The sequence below is a fragment of the Esox lucius genome, chromosome 8 (assembly GCF_011004845.1).
Source record: "Esox lucius isolate fEsoLuc1 chromosome 8, fEsoLuc1.pri, whole genome shotgun sequence".
NCBI lineage: Eukaryota > Metazoa > Chordata > Actinopteri > Esociformes > Esocidae > Esox > Esox lucius.
This window is the reverse complement of record NC_047576.1, coordinates 18780911-18800929: the sequence shown is the minus strand read 5'-3', so window position 1 is coordinate 18800929 and position 20019 is coordinate 18780911. Positions and strand designations below refer to the sequence as shown.

The following is a 20019-nucleotide window of genomic DNA, read 5'->3' as shown; positions in this document are numbered from 1 at the left end:
TTCTTGGGGTGAAAGAATCATCCAAGCAGCAGCCCTGACTTATAATCACACCTCAAATGTTTAGCTGAATTTTGGCTTTTCAGTAGGTTCCCATGCTACGATTAGCCTATGTATAGCACACTTTTTTTCTTCCATGTTATGCCTTTGTGCACAAGTTAAACGGAGAGTGAGGGGCACATTGAAAATGCTATTGTTCGCGCTAAGGCCATCAGTCAAGCTCACCGGTGAATGTCACACCCAATGGTGAGGCTTTTGTTTTACCTCCTGATGATTTACTATGGACCCATTTCGCTATTTAATGCCAAGGTGCCATCGTTGCATGGAGTCGCCATCTGAAAGGGCAACAGGACAGAAATCACTCTTTCATAGTGTGTGCGTGCGTGCGTACACGTATGCTAAGCTCCCCCAGCTAACATGTATCATGTGGACATGCAGAGCCACAGGAACTGAGGCTCTTTACGGCAGCTGAAGGAAAGGTCTCCTCATCCCTCTCTCGTCGCAGGTCGTAATGAGAGGGCTGTGCCAGGCTGTCAAAGACCCAGGACCACAGGACATTAAAAGACGAATAAAGCCATAAAACGCCTCTATGACTATGCATACTAATCCATAGTTTGAGTGCCAACTTCCTCCGTTTTATGTCTGAACTTTTTGTGTTAATTACAAAGTGCTGTTGCGGCTTAAAAGTGGAACTAATGCTGCACACTTTGTCCTGTACTTGAAAGTGTCATCTGACAGTGTAAAGCACAGAAATGTGTTTTATTTCTAAGTGGGAATTCACCACTACAGAGACAGAAGACCGAATGGATTCTTGGCATGTACATCCTCTATTCATAAGTAGTGGACAATATCTTGTTCATTCTCTATGTTCACCACACTGGTAAACTGGTAAAAACTTTATTTTAACTGCCCTTTAACTGATTTTCCCACTTCTCCCACATACTTATATCACTGGTAGGAATGACCTAGAAAAACAAAGATGAAGACGTCATCTTAATACAGTATATCTAATATAAGCCAGGTGGTTTGAACCCTGAATGCTGATTGAAAGCCAATGTATATGAGACCATCCACCACGGTTATTACATCACATAACCTTTTACTGTTCATGCTGAGACGATCTCCATTAAATGTTTTCCTGCATTCAGTCATTTATCCAACTTGGAGTTAAATTCCCACTTTCCTCTTGGTCATGAATGCAGCATATGGAAGGAATACCCTGAGGGCTGTTCTTGTCTTTGTTTCTGATTCTGGGCTCTTATTAGTTGAGGTATCACTTACTCAAATGATCATTCATCAACATCAACTGCCCTCTCAAACCATTACTTCATGATGGGATGACTCCTTACGTTCACACCTCACTCCTTATCAATAAACGCACTTTCATCCTTGGTACTTTCAGCCAGCTCTCCTTGACGTAAAATAAAAAGGCAAAAAAGGCATAATCTCTCAAGCATTTCTAATGAGTTTTCCTCCAACAATTATTTGATAAGAGCAGACAGTACTGCAGGCAGTGTGCATGATCCAGTACCTGCTCTTATGAGAGGTGAGCACTCTCCTGATTGCAGGCAGCAGTGTTCTCCCCTCACAGGCCAACCAGCATGCAGCGCTCCATATCCACACACCAAAGACACCCACAGCCTGGCTCCACTGCGCATTTCCCAGCACAGTCAAGAACCCTATTCCTGTCCTTTGTCAGGAGACCCACAGGCTGGCTCCACTGCACATTTCCCAGCACAGTCAAGAACCGTATTCCTGTCCTCTGTCAGGAGACCCACAGCCTGGCTCTACTGCACATTTCCCAGACTAGAAAATGTTGACATTAAATAATGTTTTTAATAGATAAATTGATAGGTCTGTTGTACAGACCTGGTCTGTGGACTCTGTAGAAGTCTGCTGAAAAAAGAAAATTGGAGGGAGGGAGGACATATATATGCACGCATGCACACAGACACACAGACAGGCACACATTCCAAAAGATTTTCTTATTCAAAATTAGATTTTTCCTAACCTCTAACCTCAATCAACCCAAACCTTAACCAAGCCCAAACCACAAAAACCCAAGCCTAATCCTAACTTCCAACCACCCTAGTTCTAACCCTAACCTTGCATTTTTGCGCGTAAACTAAGTTAAGCTTAAAAGAACCTTGTTCCACATGGGGCTTGGCAAAATGTTACCACATTTCAAATTTCCATTGTTTTACTATTATGGTGGGATCTGTGCTACCCACCACAATAGTAAAACAAACACACACTCACCACACTGAGCCCGAGCTGCTCCCTCTGCAGGTAGTCCAGGTTCCTGCGCTCCAAGCTGTCCAGGTAGTGTTGCAGTCTGGAGTAGGTGTAGGGATAGCAGTATGCAAACTGGTACACATCGTCCTCCCGGTCAAAGCAGAAGGCAAAGGACATGACGTAGTTCCTCCGATGATCAGGGCAGCGGTAGTAGTAGACATTTTTAGCTGGGAGTCTTTGCCTGGACAGAGAACATGTTAACTTGTTGGCTTGCTTGACATAGTCTAACAACCTAGCACTTGCCCATACGTGTAATGTGGGCACAATCACTAGATAATACCTTAAAATTAATATTATTGAGGAATAGCTCAGTGTACAGCGCAGACCAACAGTCTCGATAGATACCAAAATGACACGAGCAGAGTCAGGAAGTCCCTTCTTCATTAAAATACGTTAATTGCGGTAAACGGTTAAAGGACCAGTTCATTATGTGTTGTAGGGTGTTAGCTGGTTAGCTTTTCTGTGTAAATAAGTAGTTGGCTGTTACATTACCAAATTTCAGGAATTCCCCCCCATTTGGAACTCAGTGTTTAGATCAGTTTCATTTAAATATATTCGAAATACATCACTCAGTAACTACTACGCAATGATACAGTCACTCAAAATAACTTAAGAGGTTATAGCCATTGGAACATGTTATACAATCAGAATGCATCACCAGGCTGTACCTTGAACAGATCATAGATTACAATATGCTTGGATTCATTTGTCTAAAGGTCATTGGTACCAAAGCTGGAGCCTGAACCAGTAGGGAACTTTCTAGTAGTTATATTATCTGATCCGTTGTGGCAATGCCGGGACATTGCAAGGAGAGTGATCTGGGGGGGGTGGTCCTAAGACGTCCGTCATGGAGAAACCGGACACTAGCCCCCCCTCCACTGGCTCTGGTTTTACAGTGTTGCTGTAAACTGTCTCTGCCCTCCCCGCTCCCCAGGCTGCCTCTCCTGTTCACCCAGCTTCATCTCCCCCGAGTTGCAACCCACACTGCATTACAGCACTGGACAAAGGAGAACAATGGCAGACAAGGGCCGTTTCATAAAGGCTAACAACTGACGGCTGAAGGAGTGCCTATGCAGCCGATAACTGCACAATAAAGCCTCGCCAGTGGAAACAGGAGGGGGAAAAGCTGACAGACAGGAAATGCGAAAGAGGAGAAGCAGACACACAGCCTAAGATGGGGGGGGGGGGGGGGTTAATAACAGACAGGCACTGAGCAGAGGTTACGGGGAGGAGGAAAGGGAGGGAGAGCGGGTAAAAGAGTAAGCAGAAGGGAGAGAGGGGAAAGGTAGGAGGAGGAGCAGAAGAGATAAGGAGAGGATGAGAGAGAGGAGGCAGATCAGAGAATGCGATGGCAGGCAGCTGGCATCTCTCCTGTAGGAGCAGGATCAGATGGAGATGCTATCGGTGTCTGATATCAGCCCTCTGTCCTGAGCAGCCTGTGTGATAAGGAGCAGAGAGCCCCCCCCCACCCCCCCACCCCCAAACTAAGCTATAAGGACAACAAACCATGTCCGCATAATGTACTGAATTATCAAAATTACTTCAACCACACCTTTAAAAAATGAATGTTTACACAAGTCACTTTCTATGTTATCATTATGGTACTTCGTTTCAATGTTGAAGCCCATTTCATTTCAGAACTTCAGCCGTTTTCTACCAGGGCCCAATGGCTTATTAATTGTAACGAATGATATCGGCAAAATGTCAACAAGAACTGGTGGGTTACAGTCATTTTATTTTATTGTTCCAACTCTAACACACACACACACACAAACACACCCCAACACTCAAACAAGTAGCTACTGCCGCTACAAAGTGAAACAGAAAATTAAAATTAAACCAAATTAGCCAAGCTCTGTAAGGCAAAGGGAGGAGGAGTGGGGGGGGGGGGGCAAGTTGATTATTCCCCTGGTAGAGGAGAAAGTGTTCCTATCTCCGTGCAAGTGTGCCTGTCTCAGCAGAATACTAATGCAGCCACCCCACCCTGTCTCGTGGCTGGATGGAGAGTGGAAAAAAGAGAAAGAAAGATAGAGAGAGGTAGAGAGAGAAGGTAGTGTCTGAGTGGGAGAGAGAGAAGGTAAAAAAAGGAGTGAGAGTAGAAGGGGGCAGTAAGCAACGTTGGCCTGGCTGCTCATACTCCTCCTCCCAAAGCAGGTTCTTATCCAGTGTCTGCAGTGCCTCAAGGCTGGCTGCCTGGGCGGGTGTCTTTCCCACATCACTGCACTGCATCCTACAGGGCAATCCAGTGCTGATGAGCTAGTACACAATACTGCTGGGCACAGGCCCGGTGAAATACACCACACATTAGTATGTGTGCGTGTGCTCAGCAAGCGCTTCGAAGAGGAAAAGGCATTGGAGAGCAAAAGTTTTCTTTGTAGCGTTTCAAAATTGTCACATCTTGTTTCATGTGCTTGTGCCGTCAAATACTAACTTGAGGATGTTGGGTTCACAGTTCATGCAATAACCTTGGGTTTAAGGTATGTATTACCATTGTTTCAATCAAAGTGATTTATTCATTTTCAACACATCAGTTGCTTGTAGGATGAAAAATTGGTAAATACTGGTGAGGATTAACGTGAAGCCAGAAAGATGAGATTATGCGCACATAACCATGCCTGTGGGTCAGGCAGTCCACAACCACTGGGACCCATAACCAATGGGACCCACAACCACAGGGGCCCACAACCACTGGGACCCACAACCACTGGGACCCACAACCACTGGGACCCAGAGCCACAGGGGCCCAGAGCCACAGGGGCCCAGAACCACAGGGGCCCAGAACCACAGAGGCCCACAGCCACAGGGGCCCACAGCCACAGGGGCCCACAGCCTGACAGTGGACAAGGTTCTGTATAATGGGTTTCCTTTATGAGCACATACTGCTCTAATGTCCACATTGTGAGACCTTGCCTCCTCAACCTGGACACAAAGTCCATACACATTGCGGCTAGGGGGCCCGGTGACCATGAAAGGGACCATGAATATGTAGTAACACCACTGCCCACGTAACATACCAAAACAAGTTTGTGTCAGAAGGCACCTGGTGTGTTTTGCCTCCCCCAGTTTTTCATCCAGAGCAATGATCAGGACCTAGGGCTGCTCCCTGCAGACCCAGGAGATGTGGCCCGGACGAGAAAAGGAGGCTGCATTACCCTGTCACACCCCGAACTGCTCAGGGTTAATGAATCAAGATTCCACTTTTATTTCTTTACGCAGTGGTTTGGCATTATCCAGCCGTGCTGCTCTCCTGTACCGTTTGACCTTGCTGGCTACTGAGCGAGTCTTTGCTATTGATTTTAATTACCCGACAGCAATTTACTGCTGGCCATCCCAGGACTGCTACACTGTTATTGGCCAAAGAAAATAGCTTTGTGTCTTCCTCTGGAGAGCAGCGATGCGAAGGCTGCTATCCCCTTGGTTTATACGTATTTCTGCAGTGGCTGCTCCCGAACGGCTGCTGGCAATTTGTTTTATCTAAATGATGCCGCCCCATGCCTCTCCTACCTTAGGATGTGGTACAGTGCCTCCATTCCCAAAACAGATTTATCGCCGCATGTAAAAAAAAAAAAAAAAAAAAGGAGCCGCCGCCCCCGGATGATAACACGCACGCACGCAGTTCCCCAATACAGCAAATACATTCTACAGTCTGGAAAGTTCCATCCTGGAGCTCAAGGTCATCAACTGAATAAAGGTTGTGAGACAACAACACAACTTCTATTGAATAGCGGGCGTGAAGGAAGATAAGACAGAAATCCTAATGTGATAGCAAGTTTGCCCCGGAAAGAATCCACGGTCAACATTTCAATGAAAGAACCAAAGGTACAGCACAGGCAACCGAAAGCAAGCTTTTACCGAGGCGCCACAATCTTTTCCTCTTCTGCTTTTTAACTGTTAGCAGATTCAAGAAGGGCTTCTTTTTTTTTTACGTTGATCTATTTCCTTTAGAAGTCTCAGAGATGAGAGGTACAATTGGTAAGCTTTGGGACAGGGGACATCTTGTCTATATTCTCAAATCAATCAAGTGTAGAGGTCACTGCAGTCACGCTTCTTCTCCCTCCCTTCTTCCCCGCTCCTCTCCAAGGTGGGGCTGTCAAGAGCTCAGTGTTGGGAAGGTTAAAATGGTTTCAAATATGTGCATAGAACTGTCAAGTGACACAGCTCTTCACCAGCTCAATTTGAGACAAATGCAAGCTCTGTTCCAAATACATTTTATTTTCAAATCTGTATGATACTTTTCACAATGATAATATAATTTATTACCACATAATATTCCAGCAGCAGCATTTCAAAGAGCCTATCTCTCTACCTAGTGCAAATGATGCCAGATGTTTTACAATTTCACTGTTGTTGAAACATGGCACCGGCTCCTTGTTTTGCATACCAATCTGAGCAGAAAATAGCTTTAAAATGATCTTTTAAAAAAAAGAGTCAAGTATGCCTCCTACTCACACGTGTGATGTATCTATCCATCTTTTTAGCATGCAGATCAGACATAAAGACGGTATCCAATGGCACTGTTACTAAGCAACCTCTCCTGCGTTGTCAGTCTGTTGGCCATATGTGATCACTGATGGGGAGTACTGGGTAAAAAGCAGTTGCCATTGCAAGTCACTGAATGGCCTGGAAAGCATCGCATCGATGCGTGGGTTTGAAACAATATATGGTGGGTTTGTTAGTGGGCTCTGGGCTTTCCTTTGGAAAGGCATCTCAAAGCCCACTTGCTGTGGAAACAGATAATAAGCAGTTTAGAGAGACATCTGAGCCTGAACAAGGAATCTCTGAAGCTGAGTGGTTTAAACAAGCCGCTGGAACGGTTTTCGGAGGTGTTAACATCAAAAACGTAAAGAGATTTCATTCGCTGTCTTATCCCTTTTTTCTGCCGTGTTTCGGGGAAAGACAGATGTGATAAAAGGGCATCACACATCCACGTCAGCAGTCTCCTTCCCCTCAGTGTTTGAGCCTCACCGTTTGATTGCTTTATTTCCTTTAAGTCGATCCGTTTATTTGTCTTCCCAACATTAACCTCTCCGGTATCGACTTTTGAAATATCATTTCCTTCGATACATTTCAAAACCTTGGGGGAATTAGATCAAATAGGGCAAGAGATCAATACCAGATCGCATTCATGTGCGTCACTCGGTTTAATAGCAGCAGACAGTATTTCTGCTAGAGATGAACTGAGGAGTCTTTAATCCCACCTAAAAGCACCAAATATATGTAGGCCTAAGTGCAAACAAATGGCTGGAACTCAGTAGGTCTGTTATTTCCAATGAAAGAGCATGATAGTAGTGAGGCTTCAATTCCACTCAGAAATGCTATGGGGACGTAGATGCGTTGGAACTAAGTGCCTGGCGAACAGCAACACAGCCTTAAATCATTGGGTCATTAGACCTGAAATCATAAACTCAAAGCCTCAGAGTAATTGGCAGAAAGGCACCGGGGCTGTGTATTCCAATCTGGTGCTTTTTATGACTGCTGCCAGCATGCAGAAATAGAAAACTAGCAGGACTGGAGCCAGGGCTGTGACGCTAAGGTGATATTCACGGTTACGCTGCAAACAAATGAATGACAAAAATAAGGGGAAAAATATATATATTTAAGGAGATATTTGCCTGAAATAAGTGAAATACTCTGCCAATGGAATGAGAAAAAATTACACTTCTTGAAACAAGCACATAAGCACAAATATTTAGCCATCTGAAAAAGGCAGGTATCTTGAAGTTTGCTGAAAAAAACTAAGTTTAAGCAATTCAGACTAAAAATAAGGAGCAGTTATCAGTCTGAAAACTTTATTAATATGGACCTGATGTCTCAATTCTCTTTCAGTGTCTCTCTTAAGTCAAAATAACTTGTTTCACCTAAAACATAACTCAAAACAAGATTAATATGCTAAACAAGATTTTTAAGGCATTCTTACTCAAACCAAATGTTATTATCTAATACAATTGTAGCATGTTTAGGAAATGTTTCTTAAGGACAGTTAGAAAACCTGTAAACAGCATAATATTAGGGTTGCATGATATTGGAAATAACTGACATTGCGATATTTTGTTTATCTGCGATTTATATTGCAATATGAAAAAATACAGGATGTCTTCAGAAAGAGCTTTGGCTATCAACTTGACAGTATGTATCCTTCATTTTTCCCCAGCCCCATCCTCTACAATAAAAATTTATGAAACATTTTTATATTTCAGAACAGGTTGCTAGGTAATAATATGTAACAGTAATAGTATAGCAATAGCAACAGTAATAAACTAGAATGCGCAATTGGGCATAACTTACCAACTGCAAGATGCAGTCTTTGGCCAAAGCACTGCAATCTGGTCCACTTGTTCAGGTGCAGCCTTCACCATGTTCACAGCATTGTCTGTTGTAGGCCCCAGTCTGCTAAGTCATCCCTGTTGCGAAGTTCTCACTTGTATGATCCTCTAAGAAAATGCAGTTTGCAAACAGCGACTTTTCAGGTGGAAGTCCTCATTAATAAAAAGTGTACAGTCAGACTTATGTGGGGCTCCGTTGTCCGGCTGGACCTCAAGTCCGTTGTTGCTGTACAATATTCTACTAGTGACAGCTTTGTTTCAACTTGTGCCTTGCATATCTCGTACAGCTCTGGGATGGCAACTTGAGAAAAATAGTTGCGTGATGACATTACATAGCCTTGTCAAGCGACCGGATAATGTTTTTAAAAGCCTCTTTGTTAACCTTGTTAATTGGTACCTTGTCTTTGGCGACGTGAAATGTTATTGAATCTGTGATTTTCTCTGTCGTTTGGAACCGTTCTCGTATGGTGTAATACTGCCAAATGCATACGAAGTGCATACGAAGATTTGTGGTGCCGCCTTAAATGATTGAACAATTGGTCGTGTTGTGGCAACAATTGCAAGGCACTCTCGAAAAGGTTTCTGTTTTTGGTCAACATCATCCTGTCTGTAGCCGAAATATTTCCATGTAATTGACGATGCATTTCTTTTTGCAATTCTCCATTTCAGTCTTTTTTGCCTGTTCCTCGCTCATCATTTCGTCACGTGCAAGCAGACCAACGAACTCCATGTTTAAAATAATAATAATAAACCGTGTATCCAATAACCCATAATTCAGAGTAAATTACCTTATATCAGACATAGTGCTGGTTTTCCATTTGAATTTTTTTTATATTGTAGACTGATATATGTTTACCTTACTAAATTGCACGTTCTGCGATGTGACTATTGCGGATGCGTACATCGCAATGTCGATGCTGAAACGATATATCGTGCAGCCCTAATAAATATGCATTGATAAATATACTTGATTAGACTTAGAGCTGTTGCAGTGTAGCAATGGCATTGTGTGGCATTAAGCAGTATCTTACCTCAGTAGATGGAGCACAATCTATGGCCTATGGTGTTATTGTGGTGTAAGCAGGCCCACAGCTATTTAATCACACTCCTCAATCTTTCCCACTGTCTGTACCTAAGACTGCATACAATGGCCCAATAGAGACAGGCAAGCAGGAAGACAAAAGGCAGTGTGAGAAAGAGGGACAGAAGAGTTTATGTATGTTTATTTTTGTATATAAAGCCTATAATGTATATATTACTTTCTTTAATTCTATTTGAACTAGTGGGAAAACGTGGCATCACAGTGTAACTGAGATGGGATTTTAAGAGCTGTACTGTACATTAGAGAAGTGAAAAGATGGATGGCAATAAAAAGAGAAAGCTATTGTTAGACCGAACAAAAAGCAAGAGGGTTATTACCAGTTTCCATGTTTCCAGTTTCCGTGCCTCCTCTGTTTATCACAAAAACAAGGCACAATTACCCAGATAACTTTTATTAATGCTTTAAGAGCGTAGCAAATGGCTCTCACTCAGGACACACACATTAGTATTCATCAAGAGACTTTGGGGATTGGGGGGAGGTCACGGCATTTAAATGTATAAAAATAAGTAATCAAAATACAAGTGGTCTATGCGTGCCATTAAAATGACTCTGGTGGGCTGAGCGGGAAGATAAAGTGCAGTACTCCTGACAGTTCTTTGAAACGCATTGGAAGATTTATCCTGGTCTGCATGTTGGGGGCCAGTGATGTGGATGGAGTGGGGTGCGAAGCACTGCAGAAAGGGTTTCTACGACTCGCTGAAGCACAGGTGCTCGTCAGCGTTGAGGACAGTCCTTCTGAAACCCCTCTTGTGGTGAGTGGGTCGCGTTATCAATGATCAGGTCATTACTCTGTAGGGAAATATTCTGCTTACATCTGTGTGCAAACGCCGCATCTCTCACTCACTCAGCTCACTCACGGTTCTGCCAGACACACACAGACAGGCGGACGTCTACGCGGGTGTTTTGTGGAAGTCCACGTGATGCAGGGTCCAGTGGCTGGTGAAGGCCATCAGAGACCAAACCAGGGCAAACGTCTTAATAGGTGAAGTCTTGACTGAGGACTACTTTCATACTGTGCATATTGCTCAGCATCACGCTGGAGAGGAAGCGTGGCTGTGCCAGCGCCGTGATTTGCCAGCAGATGGCCACACCTCTCAGCAGTGAACAGTAGCAGAATGACCTTCCTGTGTCTGCTAGAGAGAGTGCCTGTTCCACTCTCCTGTCTGTGGGTCACTTAACATGGCTGTTTAGTTGAGTTTATTAAGATCTCCGTTAGCTATGCCCCACGCAGTGGTTGCTCTTACTGGGGTCCACATGAAACCTCAAACAAATGACAGAGTATAGGAACATTAATAGACAACATAACAGCCATTATTAGAAATTCAAGCAAAATTATTTGACTTCAAACTGTACATATACTTATAATATATACATACATATATATATATATATATACACACACACACCATACACACAAAGACTGTAATAATGGCAATACTTAAAGAAATAACCATCATATTATAAAGAGTGTAATAGCGGTGAGACTATTCTATTTATATTAATATACTCAAAATTAGTATAAAAGACTTTTTGCACCTTTGTCGTGCTAGGATGAGAACACAAAGCCCTTGGGAAAACATTTATGTAGCCCACTATTATTTGGACAGGTAAGTGGCCTGAAAACACCTTCATATTTCCAGGAACATTCGGGGGTATAGTTACAGGGGGAGGATTTAGACGACAGGAAGCTAGAAATGATTAGGTACCCATGTTGGCATGAGGGCCGGATTTTAGCCATGACACAGTGGTTAACAAAGCTACTGTTGGGATTCTGTGCCATGGGATTCTTAGAGACCACAGAGTCAGGACATCTGTTTAATGTCTCATCCGAAAGACGGGACATTATGCGCAGCAATAAGCCCATTCACTGCCCTGGGGCTTTCTGATTTGTTATATAGATTAGAGGGAAAAGGTCCTCCAACACCACTTCCAGTAGCATCTGGTCTCCTATCCAACCCTGCCTAGCTTCATAGGCAAACTAGCAGTGACATGCAGGGTGCTCTGCTGATGGAAGGAATTTTCCTCAAGACCTTCCTCAAGACCCCAGGACATTTTTTGTCTGAATTGAGCAATCTATCACTTGCCAGGAATACCTATATTATTTTATGAAATATTACACAGCAAACTCATATTTGATGTATTTTAGGGTGTAATTGGGGGGGGGGGGGGGGGGGGGGTGTCTAATAAAGAAAAGTGGTAGATTATAGGCCTATATATATTATCTACCTGCAACAGTGGACAGTGGACCAAGGGTTGGTTTGAGGACACACACACAAATGAAAGGTAGGGGAAGAGGGACGGAATATAGATGGGCCATCATTTCTGAGGCACTAAAGCATGGGGCCACACACACCAGCTTTATTAAATCACTTTACTACAGTAATTGCTAAAAATGTTTCTTAACAGAAGTGTTTTTTTTGTTTCAGAGCAATATAATTGGCTATTTGATTACTTGACTGGCCTTAGTGCCCTGGCTGATGGCCTCAGTGCCAAATTAGGCCTTCCCACTAAAATGTCTGGTTTAGTATGCACTACCTGTCAATAGCTGATGTAGTCAATACCCTAAAAGTAAAATGTACCCCGGAGTAATATTTCTTAAAGTTTGAACAGAAACTTCATTTTTCTCTCTGGGGGCTCATTAAGGAGATTACCAGTGTGCAGTGAAGGATGGGCGGGGGGCTATTACATCACTGTGCCCTTCCCCAGCCCATGGCACCACGCTGGGGCAGCTACCTGTCCCCCTGTGCTGTGGGGGGGCTGACGGGGCAATTAGCTAAGAGCAGATGATCACTGTGCCATCGCCAGCGTGGCGCCACCACCCTCCTCAGGGGCAGGTGGCATTGGCCTGGGAAAGCAGGCACTGGTGTGCTGCAACCATAATGTCAACGCCCTGGTGGTGTGAGTGAACACGTATGGGGGGGTTATGATAACTAACAGCAAGAAACGTCAGGGAGCAGATGACCCCACCCAATGTCATGGCTCCTTCTCAGATCCCAGGGGAGCCGCCGAGCTGAAAGTGTCTGGCTCACAGCTGACGTCCACACAAAACAATCACTAATAAAACCACGGTGATGCAGTTAATGTAAAACAGGCTAAATACGGAGTGGAGCCAGATTACTTATAGCTGCTCAAAAGGTTTAGGAAGCACTCTTGTAAACAAGAATAAAGGCTGCCGGCCTTGCCCAGCCTTAAGACAAATTGAAAAATCTCCAACTAAAGTTATTTGGGGGTGAAACAAAAACACTGTCCATGAGATGAAGCCTTGAGAGAGACAGAGAGAGAGACAGAGAGAGAGAGAGAGAGAGCAGGGACGCAGGTGGCTATAAGACCTCTCTCTTCTTCTCTCCCAGGGGAGATATCGGGATGTGTCCGCTGTCTGCATTGTCTCACTGGCTGGGTGGATCCAGGGAGACATCCCGGCGCCAGCCTGCCTGGCTAACAACACTACACCCAGACACACACAGAAAAAAATAAAAAATACAGACGTACGCGCATCGCTTCAATCCCAGAGAAGTCTGTTTCTGACAACTGGACAGAATCTCATTCTCCATAGAAGCCGAACAATGGTTCTCTCTCTCTTAATTACAGGCAGACAGACGTGTAGCTTGATGTAGCCCCAAGCAGTGTGCTGGAGAGATGCTGCAGAAATGGAGGCGAGATGGGGGGAGTGACAGGGCTTTTTGATGGCTAATCCAGCTGCATCTCTAGATTCAATTTGCCTGCACTCTGGTAGCATTATCTTGCCAGACAGAGAACCTCCCCTCTCCCTCTTTTGTCGTCTGTGCATTGAATAGTAAGGCATACCTCAGCTATTTACCCTGACATCCACACAAAGATTGGATGGAAGTCTAATGTGGAAAGTTAATGAATCCAGCAGTGTAAAAATCCAAAGCACAGGTTTACGCGTTGTTGGAAACGTGTTAGCCAAACAGGACAAAAACCTAAACAAAAGTAATTTCTGCAAAAAGAAATTCACATTTGGAAAGCATCTACCATCTCCTTGTGGAATATCTTAGACGTAAATCTTAAAATGAGCATCCAGATAGTAATTAAATAGCCAAGAGGAGGATGACAATGATCTCAGCCGTATCATAGCCATGTTACTGTGTCAGTATGACTCATCAGACAGAGGTTAGGCTGATGAGATCATCTACTCGTCATGTGACACACTGTGTGGTCATGCTGAGATCACCTAAATGTGTACTAAACTCAAAATGACATAACAGCGTACCAAGAAATGAAAAGCCAGGATGAATTAATTAATTAGACTGAATGACCTCATGGCTACAAAAACAGGTATCTTTAGGACAGTTAAGGACCAACTTGAATCTTTCAGAATCAATATAAAGCCTGCAACACTGGCATGTCAAGCCCCACGCTCTACTAACAGAGCTACACAAAAGCCTAATATCATATCAGTTCTGCACATTGAAACCACATTTTTGCAAATGTTTGTTTAAAATTGACATTTCTACACAGCCACCAAATGCAGTGGGCTCTTTGCCTACTCTAAATGGAAATCAGTGTTGAATCTGTTAGGGCATGACAGGTGAGTCCCTTCCCTTCTCTCCTTCTTCTTTCCCTTTCTCTCTCTCCATCTCCATTCCCACCCAAATCTGTAAACCATCTGTCCCCTGGGGGCGTCCCTGCCTGGCACAGCCGGCCGGCCTGTCTGACCACATCCCCCCCTGGCACTGGTGGCAGCTGCCTGCAGCCAGACTTGTGACTCCAGGTGCCGCGGGGAGGGTGGGGTGTGAAGGAAAGCTGGGCGGCCGGCCTCCCAGACACCAGATGCTGCCAATTAACTTCCACGCCACGGGCTGAGTGTGTGTGTGTGTGTTGGGGGGGGGGGGCAGAGGCGGGGTGCGGCACTTATTGAGGTTGACTGGAGTCAGCCAGCACCCAGCGCTCCCCATCCTCTTACCGTTTTTCCGCGCCCTGTCCCGGAGCGCCGTGTGTCACCTCGGAGCCTTGAGAGGCACGGCTCAATTATGGCGGGGGGGGTTGGTGTAACAATACATTACCCCGACCCACTCTAGAGCCGTCACTCGCAATCACATCGCTTCTGTTTATCTGCGTTTGCCTCGTTCTCCTGGTTGTGTTGAATATCATTTTTGAAAGCATTCTGGACTTTATCACCAACTGGGCCTGGTGATGTCAGGCTCTGTAGCTCCGCCGTAAAAAATACATTTAAAAAAGGCAACGTTGCCGGGATGAAAACAGGTACACAATTTAGAAATTGTAGAGGTGGGGCGTATGCCTGTGGGTGTGCTGTGGAATCGGGATGGATGACATGACATAGAGAGTTCCTGACTAAGGACAGAGAAAAACACTATGGCCTCTGACAAGTGTGTTGCACAGAGGGGACGAGCCTTGGGTGGGGCGCAACGGAGCAAACTGACAGGAAGGCCGGGAAGACCCATCCAACCTGTAAGCCTCCTCGTTGGGCTGTGAGTGATAACCCGGCTCAGTCACAAGGGACAGCGGTGGGAAAACATCCCTGGCCCACAACCGGATCCCTCTTTCTCTCCCTTACACACACACACACACACACACACACACACACACACACACACACACATAACACAGGATGTGACAACCAAGGCAAAAGAGCAGTAGGTTTTGGACTTACTGTGGGGCTTTCTCTCCTTCTCAGTCTGCCTCTCTTGGGGTCTCTCACACACACATAAACATTTCCTGGTCAGACACCAACAGGCATGAGTTAACAGTGGGTGAGTAACGCGAGCATTGTTTGCCTGTTTCCTCTGGCAGTGTTGACAGGCCATTGCAGTGATTACCCTGGACACCAGAAATTACAGGCCATTATGGAGGGATTGTGGCTGCCAGAGCCCTGCCCTTAACGCAGCTTTAACGCTCTTAAACAACATTTTCAGATTTTATTGTCAACAAAATACAAGCCTGTATGCCTAATGGAACCGAAACAGCAACTAAAAGACACGCTGCTAAAATCCTACACTGATATCCCGTATAACCTTGTCCATCTTGTCAGAAAGTGTTGTTTTTGCATATCCCCACAAGAGTAGGGTAACATCCAGGGAACATCCATTATTAACAGTGACCCTGAAACAAAAAGGTTTATGTGTCTTGATCAAGGGCAGATTGACAGACCACCTTGGCCCAGCACTCTAACTGCTATGTTATCTGCCACCTGACTCCTATCATGACTCCCCTAAAAACACTCCCTAACATACACATTGAGTAAAAGCTAACCATCCATACACGACACGCCATCCCAGACCACCAACTAATCAACTGCATGACTATACAACATTGCCTTGCACTAAGCAGTGGGTTTATTTATTTCCTTTTATAGAGAAGCGGGTATTTACTCCCTGCTTGCTCTTTAATATCCCTCATGGGAGATAGAATCGCAAGTCTTGGGGCCAATCTTTCACCAGAGTCTCATCTGCCATGCGCAGAGTGACAGATGACGTGTCGCAAAGCTAAGAGAGAATTTTTACTGCAGATTGAAAAGGGGAAAAAAAGAGAAAGAAAGAAATTGCTCCATTATGCCACAAAGGTAAATCATTCAATGTGCTTGAACCCCGGAATGTCATTTACACATATCCTTGCATTTTGAAATGCGAATACATTTTGACTGAGGTGTGGTATGGTGTGTTGTGTGCATTCATGCTTGTATGTGGGCCCAGCAGGCCTTTTTTCTGTGAATCAAATACTGTAGGCCTCAGCAGGTACGCTTTCTTTTACTAAAACCACAAACCTCACATTTATTGAAAAACAATATGTACTTAGTCATTCACAATGAACTATGGGCATTTCACATAGGAAAATCGGTACCCTGATGTGGTTCTCAGAGAGGTTCTTTGGAGCGATAAATCTACAGTTTCACAATGAATTTTTTAAAACACAGAATAGAATTCTGGCGACCGTGCTAAAACATGAAGCCCAGTGTACAATTATTTTGTACTTTCTGATATGAGAACTTTCTCCAACAGTTACAAAATGGCGGGGACATTATGCAAATACTAAAGTATGCAAGACCAGTGAGACATATACAACAACAAGATGCTGTTATCTAGAAAACAATGAAGAAACAGAACTAGAAACAATCAACCAGAGAATTTAACCTGCATTGACCTTTAGGTTGGACTTATTGAAGATAAGCATACTTACTGTAAAACCTGCATGCAACAAAAATGAAATGCACAACTTGTGCGTACAATACTGCACATTTCCTGAGTACTATTATTGTTTACAGTGGCACTGATTACTACAAGACTGTGTTATTGACAGTATGCATTCCATGTCAGTGAACACTGTTAGGGTGTTGAATCTAATGGAAATAACACATGGACTCCCCTCTCAGTCCTGTCAAACCCTCCTCCTCCCAGACCACTGCTCTTTCCCAACACCTCACTTACAGACAAATACCTTTGAAATGAAAGGCGCTGCCGCTGAAAATAATTTGCTGGCCCCAACAAAACATCACAGAATCCGCTGGAATCAAACAAAAATCATCAGCCTTTTTGAGAGGAGCATTATCAAAATGTAGAGCTTCCATGACTCGCCTTTGGGGACAAAGAAAACACAGAAACCATTCACTAAATGCCCCGGCACCCCGTTACTAAATGTTCAGATTAGATCATAGTAACAGCGTGGTAAAACCTACACTATTAGTGACGTCAAACTCCTTTTCTCATACGAGCGGTATGCAAATGAGACAACACAAGAAGCACAACAGAAACCCCATTTTCCCATTATGTCTAGTGCCAATTTCCACTCTCCTGTTGAGTGCGTACCCGCCATTTCCCCCAGAAATGGTTCAGTGACAGTCTCATGCAATAAGACAAATGGCGTTTTACAACACAGACCCTTCCTGTTTCGTGGCAGACTGGCGTGCCATCTTCCTACATCGACTCAAATACCCCACAGCAGGAAATAAGTAGTTGGTCAGAGTGGAGATAAGAGTGATGCATAAACAGCTGCCTCCTCCACACATGCACCCCCTCCTGACAGCTTTACTCCCTGTCACCAATCTTTCATTTCCTCCCTGGAACAAAAGAACAGGACCCCCCACTATGAATAATAGAAGATCCACATCAATGTTCCAAGAAGCAACAGGGTTATTTTTCTAAGGTGGGAGAGTATTAATGAAAATATGACTTATTTATTTTTCTGGCGGAGGTGGAGTGGGATTTAGTGAGCTAGCAGCAAGCTGGACTACAGATTACTCTTGCCACGAGGGCATCCATTCTGCCCACACTGGAATACACCTCAAAGCTCTTTAAAGGGCCAATCTGTTGCTACATGCATTTTTGGACTTCTATATGAATCTATGATATTTTTCCATTGATTCTTCAATATAACTTACACACCTACTTTACTTGATTATTATTAACTGCTCTACCTAATCAGAACCCTAAAGATACGCTTGTTTCACACCAACGTCTGTAAAAGTAAATATAATGTAACACTACAGAGTCATGGTTCAAACTATGATATCATGGATGTTCTATGAATTTCATAGTGGTTACGTTTCTCTGGCGTCATCATTTAGGTTTTTACAGAAACGGGGGCAGGGAGACACCTGTGTCCATGTCTTTGTTTCAAATCCCACTTTAAAGTAACAAACTGTAATAGACCGGCCTGTAGCTTTCTAGTTTAAAACCTGGCTTTAAAAAAAAATAGCAAAATCAAATAATTCAATATGAAGATAAGGTATTAGATTTCACCTTAAATGATTTACATTTCACTGATTAAGCACTTATCAAGAGTGAAATACAGTGTTGCATTCATCTTATGACCAACCACAATTCCTAAATCAGCAGAGGCGTGTTTGTCTGTTCGTGTGTGTGTCTGTCCAATAAAACATGTCAGATAATATACAGCTCCCACTGTAATTATTAGTAAAGTAAGCATTTGTTTTTGCTTTTGGTTGCATCTGCAATCAAACAATTACTATGATGTTGAAGGTTTTACTGAGGATCAATAATGTATTTTTGTACATACGGTCATGACATGAGAAATGACTGTTCTGTACTGTATTATATGTACTATATCTAAGATGATAAAAACACCCTATTATCTACCTTTCTAATAGTTAGTGTCCACTGGAGCACTAAGGGTTAACCCCATTTGGAGCAGACAAACAGGCATAGATGTGGGTGGGTTGGGCTGCGTACAGTCAAATCATAGCGAATCACACTCACTCACATCTGCCTCACGATACACGCCCCTCTGTAAGACCACTGGGCTTGTGCGTGAGCGAGCTTCAGAGAAAGCTGAGAGCAATCGGCCACTACAGCAGGTGCCCCGTCTGCCCCCACTCAGAACTGCACAGAGAGAGGCAATAACCTGCACCTGAGTTGGGAGGCTGAACAATAGGCCCAGCTGAGTCCCGGCCAGGATGAATTAGCAGTCCACTAGCGCCAGCCCCATGATTATCCCACAACACTCTCCTGCTCGTACTCCCACAGTGAAACTGCAGGAGAGTCACAACACAGTCATTTTTCATTGTCTGCTTATGACGTTTAGTGTGTGCTCGGTGCCTTTCATTTAACCCCCCCACAACACATGAACACAAATACACATATTTTTACACACACACATACACACACACAAATACGATCCCTCTGGTTTTTATTAATTCACAAAATGAAGGTCATTTAGCCATGCCCTCAACAGGCCGCCCTCACCCATATTCATTCCACCTTATACCTCAGAGGGATGCTTTACTGCTGCTGTTTACACTCAGTGAAAAAGCAGCTCGCATGGTTCAGCTCCATCCAAAGTACCTGCTAAGATATTTTCCAAATACAGGTCTATGTGCATTTATGCCCTCATACATTTCCTACTAGCATGTTCACTGGATCTGTAACTAATCATCCTACTGTGTTTTGTCAGGACTATTCCTCTCCCTTTCCCATTCTCCTCCCCCGCGCCGACGCCCTGTCCTGGGGTGGATGTGCTGCATGGCTGTATGGGCTGTTGCACTGGTGTGGAGATTGATGCGCGCCGACGCCCTGTCCTGGGGTGGATGTGCTGCATGGCTGTATGGGCTGTTGCACTGGTGTGGAGATTGATGCGCGCCGACGCTGCCGCGTGATTGAAACACCTCTCTCCGTAAAGCTGTCAGAGGTCTGACGGAGCCGCGGGCCGTTTTATGCATTACACCTGTCGCCCTTCCTCTTCGGCACTGACATGCAATGAAATAGGAAAATCGGGATATTTGTTTCCCCGGCCTTGAGACCGCGCTGTTGAATCATGGAGTGCCTCTGGGTGTCTTACAGCGACACCAGGCATCCCCGTTGTCAGTGAAGG

At 44.3% G+C, this 20019-nt stretch overlaps 1 protein-coding gene across 3 annotated transcripts in view; it reads right to left on the bottom strand.

Annotated features, from left to right (window-relative positions):
* Nucleotides 1–20019, bottom strand: part of agbl4 (ATP/GTP binding protein-like 4) — a 386899-nt gene that overhangs the window by 159857 nt on the left and 207023 nt on the right. For 2 of the 3 annotated variants that reach the window (XM_013135077.3, XM_020049097.2), the window contains exons 5-6: nucleotides 2257–2473; nucleotides 1867–1890 (exon numbers count right to left, since the gene is read on the bottom strand). In XM_013135077.3, the coding sequence (XP_012990531.3) occupies nucleotides 1867–1890; nucleotides 2257–2473 (241 nt within the window). The remainder of the gene's footprint in view (nucleotides 1–1866; nucleotides 1891–2256; nucleotides 2474–20019) is intronic. The other variant, XM_013135078.3, reaches the window with a different exon arrangement.